This window comes from Copadichromis virginalis, linkage group LG17, assembly GCF_057382275.1.
Source record: "Copadichromis virginalis isolate Kocher_CV1m ecotype Utaka linkage group LG17, C_Virginalis_male_GT1.1, whole genome shotgun sequence".
NCBI lineage: Eukaryota > Metazoa > Chordata > Actinopteri > Cichliformes > Cichlidae > Copadichromis > Copadichromis virginalis.
The window spans coordinates 31,555,543-31,569,507 of NC_140634.1; the positions used below are offsets into that span (position 1 = coordinate 31,555,543).

The following is a 13,965-nucleotide window of genomic DNA, read 5'->3' on the forward strand; positions in this document are numbered from 1 at the left end:
AATGGGAAACAGTTGCAGCAATTTATTGAAACATATGCAAACATACTTGGTAATATAATAATAAAAAAAAAGCAAAAAAAGACTTCACAGTCTGAACTATATATAGTATATTACACTAAGAATATAAAACAATACTGAAACTAATTAAAAAAATATACACTTAGTATAGTAGTTCAACACTACTAGTAAGAACTATAATAAATCTTCTGCCTGTATATTCAGATACACTAATAGAGGCATTTTTCTTTATTATAGTTATTTTGGTTTTTTTAAAGCATGTTGTTTACATACTAAAGCTATCTAAATTCAGGACATTCAGAAGACAGTACGGTGGGCATATTGTTGTCGTGAATTAAAATTTAACAAAATACACCAGTGAGAGATGTTTGCCACAAATATTTATTTTACTGAAAAACATCACAAAAAATACTGAGAGTAAGTATATTTCTTTGGGGGTTACATAAACAAAAATGGAATTCACAGAACAACCTCATCACATATTTGCATAAGGTTAAATGGTTGTGCACAGATGAAATAAAGGTCGTCTGTTTCTTGATATTACGTGAACACACACACACAAAACAACTATCAGTTTTAAATCACAAATACATGAATTATATCACTAAAACTATTTGAAAGGCTTACAGTTCATGTTTCATTTAAAAAAAAAAAAAAGCATGTGGTGGAAGTAGTTTTAATTACTAAAATTTCCACAAGAATAGGACAAGTTAAAATGTTTCGTGGCAACACTACAGCATTTTATTACACAGCAGTTTATCTACAGTCACATGCGCTGAAATACTTTTGTTTATATGATACTCATCTCTTAAGTGTTTGCTATATTTAGATAGCCTCTTCAATAGCATGATGCTGGGAAAACATTTTTATCAATGAACATGACTTTTTTTTCTACATAAAATGATTAACAACATTTTAATTCACAATCAGAAATGCTCTTGGCTACCTTAATTTCCAGATAATGTGACATTTTGGCTAACTTCATCACCTAAAGTTAATTTGTCACATTGCCTTATTTTAAGAACATAAACAGTGGATTCTTCATTAAGATGCTCCAGCTAGTCAGGCACTGATTATAGCACGCTATAACTCTGGTCTGTAGAGTCAATGATTCCTAACATCACTTTAATGACTCAGTGCCTCAACATTAAAACACTTTTATTGAAATGTCAGCGTTTCTACAGTTAATAATCATCGCTGACCTCCTCTTCCTCATCAAACTTCCTCTTGAGGGAGAGCTTCTTTTGCTTACCCCTGTGCCTCCGCTTACCGGAGAAATCAGGGTTGGCTTCTCTCGTGTGCAGCTGTTCGTGTTTCTTCAGAAGTCCGGGGACAGAGAATCCCTTCCCGCATGTGTCGCACGTCCAGGGCTTCTTGCACGTATGTGTCCTTTTGTGGACGTTCAGGTGGGATGCCAGCTTGTAAGTCTTCCCGCACACATCGCAGCTGAAGGGCCGCTCATTGGTGTGCAGCCTGATGTGGACCTTTAGATTGCCAACCTGAGTGAAGGTCTTTTCACATATAGTGCACCGGTAGGGTCTTTCTCTGGTGTGGATCCTCAGGTGAACCCTCAGGCAGTACTTGCTGGAGAATTTCTTTTGGCAGACAGGACATGGGATCTTTGCTTTGGGGACATGGTCCTGCTGGTGTCTCTTCAGGTCAGACAAATAGACAAAGGTCTTTCCACACTGGGAACAGAGATACTGGCGGTCGCCAATGTGGTAGCCCATGTGTCTCTTCAGCAGGCTGGGGACGAGGAATCTCTTCCCGCAGCGCTCACACATGTGAGGGCGATCTCTGGTGTGCCAGCGCTCGTGGTTCGACAGCTTGAAAGCCGTAGGAAAAACTTTATTGCAGTGCTTGCAAGGAAACGTCATCTGGCTTGTGTGGCACTCCATGTGTCTTTTGAAGTAGGTGGACTGTGTGAAACCCTTGTTGCAGATGTTACAAAAAAATGGCTTTTGCCCACTGTGGGCGAGAATGTGCTTCGTCAGGCTCTGGAGTTTTGTGAAACACTTCCCGCACTGCCCACAAGCGTAAGGACGAGATGCGTTGTGGGTCTTGAGGTGGTTGTTTAGGAAAGCCTGTGTTCGGAAACTTTTGTTGCATGCTGAGCAGTGGAAAGGCTTCTCTCCTGTATGAATTCGTTCGTGGTCCATCAGCTTGGACTGATAGGGGAAGCTCTTATCACACACACTGCAAGTAAACCTGTCGCCCAGAGGCCTAAATTGCTTTTTTCTTCTTATGCTTGGCCTTGCGTCATCTCCAGCACTCAGCCTGGGTGGAGGAAGAGGTGGGAGGGCAGGGAGTGACAGAGAGTTGGAGGCTATCTGTGACACCCACTGATGCAAAGTGACACGCTGAGTCTGGGGCTTCTGGCCATCTTTTGTTCCCGCACCATCTGCATTTGGTAAAGTGGGAGCAGTTTTGCACGGCACCGTAACTACCCTGAAAGGGATTGATTTCAAAGGCAGTGGCTGTGGTGCTGGTTTCTCTGCTTCTGATGGTGGCGGTTGGGGTGCATTATTCTCTTTGCTCTGCGGAGTTGGAGCAGGCTGTTCTTGTGCAGAACTCTCTTTCTGCACCAAATTCTCCTTTTGAGCTGCTGTTGTGACACTCCTTTCCTTTGATGCAGAGCTATAAAGTGTTTTAAAATCATACCGCCCCCTGCGCGGAGGACTGTAAATGTTGACTGCTGGGCTGTCAGGGTCATCTGAAATTACAGCCACGTCTTCGGTGTCACTGACGGAAGTTTGGTTTGTTTCTTTAGCTGTGACCTCTACTGTTTTTGGAGATTCTGGTGGTGGATCAACAGGTTTGGGCCGGAAGGCAAGTGAAGAGAGGACACAGTCGCCCACTGAAGACGAGATAGTGGCTGCACAAAAAGAAGTGCACATTTTTTAAATTGAACTGAACGAGTTATAATACCAACAAGCTTAGACACCCATATATCTGTTGTTATATTTTGATAAAAAAAGGAATAAAAATTAAAAAAACAAAAACTTTCAATCTTTACACAGCCTAAAGTATACCTTTAACACCAAGGAGTCCTTTGGCCTGCTGGTGTAGAAGGAGTGTCTTCAGATCCACTGGATCAGGGATAAAGCCTCCACATGCCTCCAGAACACTGGGCTCCGTTGAAATCATGGCACCAAGCTGAAGTTCAGGCATTAAAATTAATTAATGCTTCTTTCAGTTGCTTCCTTATAAGAAAAGACTCGGCACAGTGGATGGATGCACATTAGGGCTAGGCTATATCATACCGTTCACGATAATATCGGTGTAATTTTGGGCAACGATAGGAAAATGAAATATCGCGATAGAATATGGGTAAAACACGCATGCACACTAGGTTTGCATACGCAAATGGCGGCGACGTAGAATGTGAAAAGCGAAAGCGGATCGTTAAATGAAACGGATGAACCAGAATTGGTTTGTAAAAATGCTGCAACTTCAATGGTGTAGAACTGGTTTGGCTTTCGTCCGTCAGATACACAACAAAGCACTATTTTTGGTAGCGCATGCTAGCGGGCCGTCGTTATTACCGTGTTTTTTGGAAAATACGACACACTTAAAATACATCCTTTGATTTTTTCTTAAAATCGACAGTGCCCCTTATAATCCCGTGTGCCTTATGTATGAATTCTGGTTGTGTTTACTGACCTTGAAACGATTTTATGTCGTACATGGCGCTCGAAAATCTGTCAAATGTTTTAGTACGACTTTGCTAAGCTACGAACCCGCACCGCTTGATGGATTGTCGGAGCGTAGGCAGGCGCCTCGCGGAGTGATACGTACTGTGCTTCAACACAATATTACCGTATTTTGTGTTTATCACCTCTTTTTAAGTTTTGTGGATGTTATACATGGTTATGCTGAGGATATGTCGGCCAATTTCCACTGGAAATGCCTTTTGGTTAAACTGTCAGCGAGGAATTTGCACTGTTACATTTTTATATAACTTTAATGCACATAAAAAACAGCTGCTTGTTTAAGTGAAAATACATTGATGGGGTTTTTTCCACTAATAAAGTTGTGGAGTTGTAAAGTATTTTGTCTAGTGTCAATTATATCGTTATCGCAAATTTTCAAATGTATATCGTGATAAATATTTTTGGTCATATCGCCCTGCTCTAATGCACATATTTGATTTGGCACAGATTTTTATACCGGATGCCCTTTTTGACACAGCCCTTCCAGGGATTTGAGTCTACATTTGTCTACATTTTCACATTAGACAAATAAAAACCTTTAAATAGAGACTTTAAAATTTCTGTTATCAGTGTCAAACAGACAGACAATTAATTTTCTAACTCTGACCTACATTTATGATAAAAAATAATTAGGTGCTCCATTATCCATGGCGTAGAGACGTACAGCAGACACCCTAGCGTGTCTGGACACTTTAATGAGTGTTAAGATGAATAAGAATTATATTATTATATTGCTTTAGTTGTGGCCAATTACGGAACCGGATAAACACTCTGAAAGTCTGCAACAGCATGTTTTGCAACTGAATTTAGATCCTGAGAAAAGACATGTCGGATCTCTAAAAAGTAGCCCACCCTGCTGTGAGAGCCCTGGGATAAATGTCATAAATGTATCACAAAGGCATACCTGGGACAAATTGGGCATAGGAAGAAGTTGCTCCAGCTTGCACACTAAGCCTGCAATCAGAGTCTGCAGTGCTGTGTCAAACTTTGTGCCATACTGAACAGGGAACACTTCCTATTGAGGGAAAAAAAAAATGTTTAACCATGTTGTAAACAGTAAATGGCATATCTCTAAACACTATACTGACAACAAAAGAGGAAATACAAGGGTTACAACCAGTGCCTGTATAATACCACATTAGCATGTTTACCCTGAAGAAGCGCTTCCTCTCAGTAGGGTTTTTAAGCAGATTCTGGACCAGTACCATGAAATTTGTTTGCGATTTCTCCACTTCTGCATCCTTCTGCAGCAGAGGAAACACTTAAACTCAGATTTAATCCACGCATTTAAAAAAAATTGCAAATGAAACTTTCAAGCAGAATAGTTTTTTGCACACCTACCCCTGATAATGTGGAGACCTTTAATTTATTTATAAGAGTCTGTATCGCCTTAGAATCCGGTGGACCGTCTTTACGAAGCAAATCCAAAATGATCTGCAGCACAAGAGCACATTAGTCACCATACAGATTGTATTAACTGCCCCCCGCCACCACCACCAATTGTAGTGTAAAGGAGGCTTGTAAAAAATAAATAAATAAAAAAATCACTAATCTAGACTCATACAATTTATGGATTACTCTCAGCTTCATAATCATCAACTAGCATTTGATGCAGACACACAAACAGCTCACCCTTGCTCTCAGCCCCAAGATCAGCTGGGCAGTCTGTTTGAAACTCATGAGGTCAGGAACAGTCTGTACCACCATGGTCACAAACTCCTCCACTTTCCCATACTGCTTAACGTTTTTCTGCCGTACGACCTGCCAGATGTACGAATACGTCAGCTGCAGAGGAGATGCCATAAGGCGAAGGGAGGCCAAGGGAAGGGCACCTGAAAACGAGTTTGAAAACATTACGTTGCACAATGTGGCTCTTACTGTGCTGTTATGAGGCCAATATTTAAAAAAAAAAAATCATCTCCGGCATCCACACCCACAAACTTAGCACAAATCCGCCCTGTGTCAGTGATAGCAAATTGGCGAGTTTTGGTCATAGAAAAACTTCAGACGTTGTGCCATTTGTGGGGTTGTGCCATTGCTGCCTGTAGGGGGCGCTGTAGCGCAAGCGGGAGGCTTTTGAAGGCTGCAGAGAAGCCGCAGAGGGTCTGAAAAAGTGCACGCCTGCGTGTGCGTGTGCAATAGTGTAGAGAATGAGCGCCAATTTTCTGCAGAGCTGGATTCAAACTTCAAGTAGATGTTGGGCTCATCTTACCGTTGTTCGTGGGAGTTAGCGTAAACGATAATATACAAAGACAAACGAGTGCATCCGGAGGATGGATGTTTTAATTTAAAAGCTTTAGCCTCCTGAGCTAGTTAGCCATGTAACTACTTGTCAAACAGCGCTCAAAAATATCCTGAGAGATGTAACTGCATTCAGGGTGGCTATAGGTTTAGAGGAAAGTGTCTGCTTACTGCAACAGATGGATGGCGTTGCATCTTCTTTTCTCACCGCCTGTCTCGGTGGCGGATAGCGACAGATAGCTTACAAGCGTTAGCTTAGCAACTTACTTGTAGTATGAGAGCGTTTTTCCATACTGTGCTCAGGATGCGTCACCACTTCAAGAGACGGTCAACCGACAGCACCAGACAGACTGTAACAGTTTAAATCGAAATGTAACGTTTTTAAAGTAATAAACCGTCTTTAGCTTGAGCGTCAAGCCAGGAAGAATAATGGCGACCGCTTAGCAGCGGCTTTCCAAAACAAAAGTCCGGGTACATCCGGCGGATGTTCTTAAACAATATAAAAGCACCAAAATCTTCATTGTTCAGGAGGAGGAAGAAAAACTATGAAAAGTTTCTTTAAATTATTACAATAGTGAGTCAATTGACAAGGAGGCGAGCTTCATATAATGAATCCAGTGCAGTGTAAACCAGCATTAGGAACAGGCTGTGTATAAATATTCAGTTGGAAATCTTTTTGTTTTTGACTGGGACAAAAGAGAAACAAAACAACCCCCCCCAAAAAAACAAAAAACAACTAGCTGCTCATATACACTCACTTGCCCCTTTAGTAGGTGCACCTGTTCAACTGCCTGTTAACCCAAATATCTAATCAGGCAATATAAACCAAGCATTATATTGAGAGTCAACAAAGCAACGTAATATAAGTAACTTTTGCATGGTTTTTGCTACCAGACAGGTTGTTCTGAGTACAGAAACTGCTGATCTGTTGGGATTTCCCCACAAACATCTCTAAGGTTTATAGAAAATGGTGCAGAAAATGAGAGAAAATAACCAGTCAGCAGCAATCTTTGCTTTTGCACAATTTGAACCTTGAAGCAGATGGGCAACAGCAGCAGACCACACCAGGTACCAATCCTGTCAGCTAAGGACAGGAAACAGGCTATAGTTCACACAGGTTCACCAAAATTGGCCCAAGATTGGCCAGTGGTGAGTACAAAATGCCTGGGTAATGTCACAAATGCCTGGGTAATGCCACTGATGACTGTCATCAACATGACAGTCATCAGTGACATTAATTAATTTTCATTAATTTTCAACATTTTAGATTTTAAATATTCTAAGCAAGTCTCTACCAATTCTTGCAAAATTATCACACCCTCCGGCAGCGAAGTTTGAGCTGCTTCCATCTGGCTGCAGACACAAATTACCACGGTGCAGGACTAACAAGTTTTCCTTTGTCGTTGCTGCCATTAATGTTTTAAGTGACAAACTGTGGAGTCCTGTTGTTGTTTTTCTTGTGTCTGATATTTTTCATTGCGCGCTTGTTTGCCGCTAGTGTACCACAAAATGCCCTTTGGGGATAATAAAGTTGACCATTTTTGGTACTCTGATGATATAGGGTCAGAGTTTGGCATAAACAACATAAATCCATCCAGCCTTTTATTAACAGTTCAGGCTGGTGGTGGCGGTGTAGTGCAGTCAACAAATCTGCAGTAACTGTGTGATGCTGTTATGTTAATATGAAGCAAAATCTGAAAGGAATGTGTCCAGCACCTGATGAATTATTGCCATGATGAATTAAAGCAGTTCTGAAGGCAAAAGGGGGTTGAATCCAACACTATCAAGGCGTACCCAAGGAAGTGGTGATTTAGCATATACACTATTTGCCCTATAAATTAAAAGGCTGAATAGAATATTTACCTAAAGCTTTTCAATATAACCCGATTTCTGCTGGCCATGGTCTGCAAGTAAGAAAATTAAATGGTCAATTAAAACTTAATTATTCTATATTATTAGGTGTGTCTTAAAGACATGTAAACGTCAAGTAATTCATCTTGTGTACACCAAATCTTACAAGATCTTAGGTGCTTTGTCGAAAAATGTAATCATTTATAGTCTAACAACATTTGGCCCAAATGCACGGTTTTGTTGAACATAACTTCATGAATTAGTTTTATTGCAACAGTCACAGAGACATTTTATGGGTGGTAGTGTTGTTTGTGAAGAAAAACAGAATGTGGAAAAATTCTCCAAATAAACCTCTGTCCCTTTGGAATAACACCATTCTCTCTGAATACAATACTTTGTTCAGAGGTCATGCATGTCGAAATATTCCCCGAAGAAGAAAAAAGAAAAGAAAAGAATGGAGGCCTTTTATCAAGCCCAGTGTTAAATAAACTTCACATGCCTGAACATGAAGTCTACCATTTCAATTACAAAGATTTCAGGAAGGCAACAAACTTGGTTCACTTTGATGACAAATCAGAATATATGCACAATACCGGCAGAACATCTGCTTAGTAGCCATTTATATGGATTAGCAAAAATAAAGTTCCTTAAAAAAAAAAAAATTCTATTGCAATGAAAACTACAGTAAAAGGCGACAGTATCGTATACACTTTATGCTAATTACAGATGTTACATCCAGCTTTTCCCCACTTTTGCCTCCTCAAAAAAAAAAAAGAAAAAAAAAAAAGGGGGGTGAATGACACGAGGGAGATGAAACAACATTTTCTGATTATTTCACTGCGGTCACCCTATAGACAACAAACACAGCCACACCTTTACAGCAAGGTGCAGCATTGCCAGTTGGCCACTCTGCTTTAACTATGTGCCTCTGGAGGAACAGATGTACAGACATTCACAACACAGACAGAGAGCAGAGGAGTGAGACGGAGGCGTGTAATGTTGTCACCACGTTTCCCCACCCTCAAAGCCAGAAAACTTTTATTGGCTGGGAGTTAAACACCCACTGCTGGAGGGCTGAAGCCCAGAAACCTCCTGAGCACAGCAAAATGTGGAGAAAATAAGAAACTACAAGCAGAGGAGAGTGGAAAGGCTCTCTGCAAATAATTACACTGTAACAGATTTATAGTAGGTCCAATGTGGTGACTGACATCTTGTAAAATTTGCTTTCGTCTGGGTATAAAAGATACTGAACAATCAACAATGTTGCATGTGAATTATCAATATGAGGGAAAAAAAAAACAGTTAAAATGCTCCTCCCAAACTGCAGCCATGTCAGTCAGATGAACTGTATAGGTGAAAAACCTCAGGAAAAACAGAGGAAATCCAAGACAAACAGTTTTCAAATATGGGGACAGTATCTAAATATAGTAATTTGTAAATGTGATCAGACCCCTGCAGTGCAAAATGATGGATTTCTGAATTTGGTGAGAGTTACAACGCGCTTTCCTTTCTGCGTTCACAGTATTTTGTCTAGCTCCTGTACATTCACGATATAATTGGGCGTGTTCATCATTTGCATCACTAAAACAGCTGGAAACATTTTTGTAAGTGAAACACGTAACCAAATAACTTAAATACTTCACACACAAATAACATGTTTTCACAAAATACAAATATGAAACCTTTACAAACAGTTCACTATAAAGACAACACTGTTTACACAAAGTCTACGACAGAAAGACATTTTACCAAAGATATATCCATATTTCATGGGTGTGTTTTGGAAGTTAATCATTCAAATACAGTCAACTGTTATTGAATACTAACCGGGCTCTGTAGGGTGCTTAGCCTGCGGTCTAGAAGGATTCTTAGCCTGTTGATTCATAGGGATCTGTGCACATCAGTCGTGTTTGTAACTGGCATTTCCTCCAGCCTACGGCCAGTTCTTTTGTGACGAGAACAAGCCCTCCTTATGCTTCTCACTGAGCTCATCCGTCCATCCATTTATCAGTCCCTATCTCCCTCACTTTCCCTCGTCCTGTCTGCACTGTCTCTCGCTCCGTCTGTGACACATGCACTACAAGAGCACTCACACTCGGGGAGTCATGTTCTCATGACTGAACATGATTGACCCAGTGAATAAGGCATTAAAACCTCTAACACACTCACTGCGGCTGAGCAGCAGCTATAGATCACTGGGCAACGGCTTTGAAAATACAATGACTGGATTCAAAGTGCCTCTGGCGATGGCTATCTGCCATCTGGTCAGATCTTTGATACACAAAGTGGGACACTTGTTGAACTGCTCAGTGTGTTGTTTGTGAGTAGCAGGTTTGCAATTTGCGACAGATCGCAGATCATAATAATGTCAACAACAAGTACAGGACAGGCTGCGTGAGATAAAACGCAGCAACAGCATTTTAGTTGTTTCCTTTCAAGATAGCATTAATGTGACTGTACGTCTTTTTCTGCTTGTAGAAATCAGGTTGTTGCGAAGCAGTGAAAGGGCGGTCTTGGCAACCGCCCAGACAGAGTCATCAAGTGGATGACGTGTGATGATTACATGATTTTAAGCTCCAGCGATACTTTTTTTTTTTGATTGCAGCTTCAAAGTGAAGCACAAACCCCTTAAAGATATTAGTCCAGAGTGTGAGGAAAAACAAACTGAATCTGGTTGTCACAAAATAGGCCAGCGGAACCCAAGGCAGGAAAATCTGTGCTTTGCCAGCCATTTTGAAAGATAATCAGCTACCAAAGAAGTGCCGATGGGGAATTTTGTAGTACACCTGCCTCCACAACAGCTTGGGTTTGCTCTTGCAGAGTAGCTGTGGACCCTGCGCTCAGATGAGTGAAAGCAGAGGAGACCACTCATTTATCCAGCTGACTGGAGAGTGAGTTGGTATGCTGCTGTCCAAGTTTTTCCTTCTTTATTAAACGTCCTTCATCCACTTTCATGTTCAGCAATCGCTTCCCGCTCTGGCTGAGCGTCAGCAGCGTGGGTGAGTGTTTGAAGTGGGATGGAGATAGACACAGTTGGGATCGTGTCAGAAGGTTCCATTTGGCTATTTTCAGTGTTGCATACTGGTAAACGCTTTCCAGACTTGACCTAAAAAAAAAACAAAAAAACAAGGAAAACAAGAAAAGCACCAAGCCTGTGTTGGTCATACAGTTTCATATGACAGAAAGTAAATCTGAAAAGTGGGTTTTATTACGTTAACAGAGTCTCAGATTACTAATGAATTTTTGATGAGCTGTTAACCTTACAACTTCCTTCCTGGAAGTGCTCAATATAATGAGGGCACATTAACAGCCAGGCTTTTTTAGCCTAACCCACAAAGACCAGCAGACGGAAGCCTCAAGTCTAAATTCACTTACCAACCACACTATGAGAGCAACACAAGTGATGAAGGGGATGAGAACCAAAAGCAGGGGAGATCTTCTCGACCAAGGATCCCCACGATTCCCTTCATGAACCCCTGCAAGGAGGACGTTATTGACAATGTAACCAATCACACTTACACCTTAGAAATATGATAGAGGGCAGACCAATCCCCTTATTGAATGTGTGACAGAATACTCTGATGGAAATCAATCTTAGTTACAGCTAGGGACTGGTCATTTCAATACCTTTTGTTTTTGAGAGGTCATCAAATTACTTTTCTTTTTTTTTGTAAAGAAACGCTTCTGCCTTAAGGCTGCATATCTGATTACTGTACACAGCTGGATTCCTAATCCTAAACGAATGCCTCCCCCTCCAATAATCTACTTTATTTTGGAAGCTTTCACAAAAAAATCTGAACTTTAAATGCAAGTGAGGACTGTACCTGGTGTTTGTTCAGTACTAAGGCATGGTGGTGGCTCACAGGAGAAGTCAGTTGGTCCTTGAGCAGCAGTGTGTAAAAAGTCTCTGATGTAGTCAAAGTAAGGACCAGTCAGTAAGCCATGTTCCTGATAGTGACACTGGAAGCTCTGCATCGCCATTTCCTGTGGGAAATCAGACAACAAGCCAACCTTAAATACCTCAGTTATTCAATTAAATGTTCCTTAAAACAAGTCCCTCACTGTCTAGGTTATTACATTAATTTGGCATAAAATTAAGCTGCAGGGCTTATTTGCAAAACTAGCATAGTGTTAGTGTGTTTCCACATGCCCTGTAGGCCTGAACATTTCTAAGCGTTACCTGATGGAGATATACATACGAGTGCAGGCACCCAACGGTCTGCACAATATCACAGGTAACTTTGATTTTACAACATGTCGTGCTACACGCACACCAACACACTGCCAAAAGGGCTTTCTACCTGATCACTGATACTTTAAATTTTACAAAGGCACAAATTCAAGTACTGTTTGCAGAGAAGATGAGCAGCATAGACCACAGTGTCTCATTACCCACCAGCCTCTCGTGGTCTAAGGTGAAGCGTAAACTCTTGAGCATTGCAATGAAGAGGAGTACGTTGTCTTTGTTGGTGGAGATGGTGCCAAACGTGCTGGCCAGCTTCCGAAGACTTTGCTCCAGTGGATAGATATTTAACACCACCCAGCAGGTGCCAGCCTGAAGACGGAGAAACAGAACTATGAGCAGCTTTGATTCAATTCAAACCAATTTTATATTTGATTCTCTCACGTTGCATTATACATACCACTTCTTTGGGAATGTAACTAACAGGAATCTCATAATCATAGGGGATATTCTGCTTCTACAGAGGAATTAATGACAGGGAAGGATTTTTGTTTTTACTACAAATGATCAGGAATGGAAGCTCTTACAGAGATAATTTAACATGAAGCACAAAACAGAAGTTCATGTGTCAACGCACTATAAATATATGTATCAGTCTTGTAGTAACTCACCAATACTGGCAGCTTGTTCACATCATCAGTTATTGGTGACCCAAATTTTCCAGAGCAAAGATTCAAACTTGTTACCAGACTCAGGAGGAGACAAGGTGCTTTCAAGATCTGAGGGGGAAATGTATACCTTACATTACATAAGGTACAGCAATCGACATCTGCTGCGGTGTTGTTACTGAGCATTGATTTACCACATCCCTGAAATGAAAGTTGACCAGTTCAACCTCAGTGTTTTGTTTGAGGGTAGTGTGGTTGTATTACAGGATAATCAATTCCCCCCCCCTTACTTAAAGGTGAGGATTCCAATGTCTTTGCCAGGCATAAAAGCCAATAAATAAAAGGCTGGGCAACATTTTAAGACTAGAAATGGAGCTAAATCTGTGGATCCAATTATTTTTAAATTTGATCTATAAACTATTTTAATGATCTGCTTTACCTAGTATAACCTTTTTCTCATTTTTGTCAATATTACAGTAAATTTACGATACATATATTTTAGACTGTCAGTGAAGTAAAGTGACACTCCCAGTTTAAAACTCACTGCTTCAAACGATAAACAATGAATTAATAAATGAATGTGCAAACTCGTTAGTGTCACATTTAATGCAAAATGCATTTTATCCTTTTATTAAAAAAAAAAAAATCAATTTTTTTTACTCCTCTTAGCGTGTCACGTTACTGCCTCTTGAAGAGTGCTGCAGCAGCAGTATGTGCAGCATTTACTGTAGATCTCTTAATAACATTCAACTGCTTTTAAATGCAGCTCAAAAAGGAAGCATGCTTCATAACATGAACTTTTTGATGTAGTCCTGTAATGTTATATGATTGTAATATTCCCTTTATCAGTTTAGCACTTATCTAATAAAACAGTCAGCTTGAAGAAAACCACAAGGCTACATTTCTTTATAAAAAGCACAGTGGCATTTCATAACAAGTAAGCAGCTGACAAAAAAACAAAGAATGCAGGAAATGTTAATATAAAATAATATTCCTGTTATTTAATGAGCAAAGTTAAGAAAAATCAATGCCAGTATGGAAGCGTATACAGTTACACATATTACATATGTTAAAAACATTAAAAAATTAAAGGACATACTTACTTTCTTCCTCATATGGAGAAAGAATCCCAAGTTTCTCAAATGCAGTGCATGAAATTCAGTTTTTTCAGTCCAAAGACAGAGCTCATCTCTGTGTGTCTGTGGGTGTAATGTCCACGCGTGTAGTGAAACTTGAGGATGGGCCGGCAGTCTGCTTTCACTTCAGACAAACTGGCGGACTTCTGACGTGT

The 13,965-nt window shown here is 40.4% G+C and overlaps 2 protein-coding genes across 5 annotated transcripts; both read right to left on the reverse strand.

Moving 5' to 3' along the window:
- Positions 1-383: 383 nt before the first annotated feature.
- Positions 384-6,455, reverse strand: LOC146689719 (uncharacterized). Of its 4 annotated transcripts, none has more exons than XM_085436991.1 (7): positions 6,240-6,455; positions 5,364-5,563; positions 5,073-5,165; positions 4,883-4,972; positions 4,636-4,746; positions 3,051-3,174; positions 384-2,893 (listed from the first exon to the last, which is right to left on the reverse strand). In XM_085436991.1, the coding sequence occupies exons 1-7, from the start codon at positions 6,262-6,264 to the stop codon at positions 1,203-1,205; spliced, it is 2,334 nt and encodes a 777-aa protein (XP_085293117.1). In that variant the 5' UTR covers positions 6,265-6,455; the 3' UTR covers positions 384-1,202. The 4 variants fall into 4 exon arrangements, with proteins under 4 accessions (XP_085293117.1, XP_085293115.1, XP_085293118.1 ...); XM_085436989.1 differs by having other exon boundaries at positions 4,883-4,975; positions 6,240-6,454; XM_085436992.1 differs by lacking the exon at positions 6,240-6,455 and adding an exon at positions 6,144-6,222 and having other exon boundaries at positions 4,883-4,975.
- Positions 6,456-8,615: 2,160 nt separating this feature from the next.
- Positions 8,616-13,889, reverse strand: LOC146689720 (uncharacterized). Its single transcript, XM_085437209.1, has 7 exons — positions 13,778-13,889; positions 12,678-12,785; positions 12,467-12,523; positions 12,220-12,378; positions 11,648-11,807; positions 11,199-11,299; positions 8,616-10,929 (listed from the first exon to the last, which is right to left on the reverse strand). The coding sequence occupies exons 1-7, from the start codon at positions 13,787-13,789 to the stop codon at positions 10,765-10,767; spliced, it is 762 nt and encodes a 253-aa protein (XP_085293335.1). The 5' UTR covers positions 13,790-13,889; the 3' UTR covers positions 8,616-10,764.
- Positions 13,890-13,965: the final 76 nt, after the last annotated feature.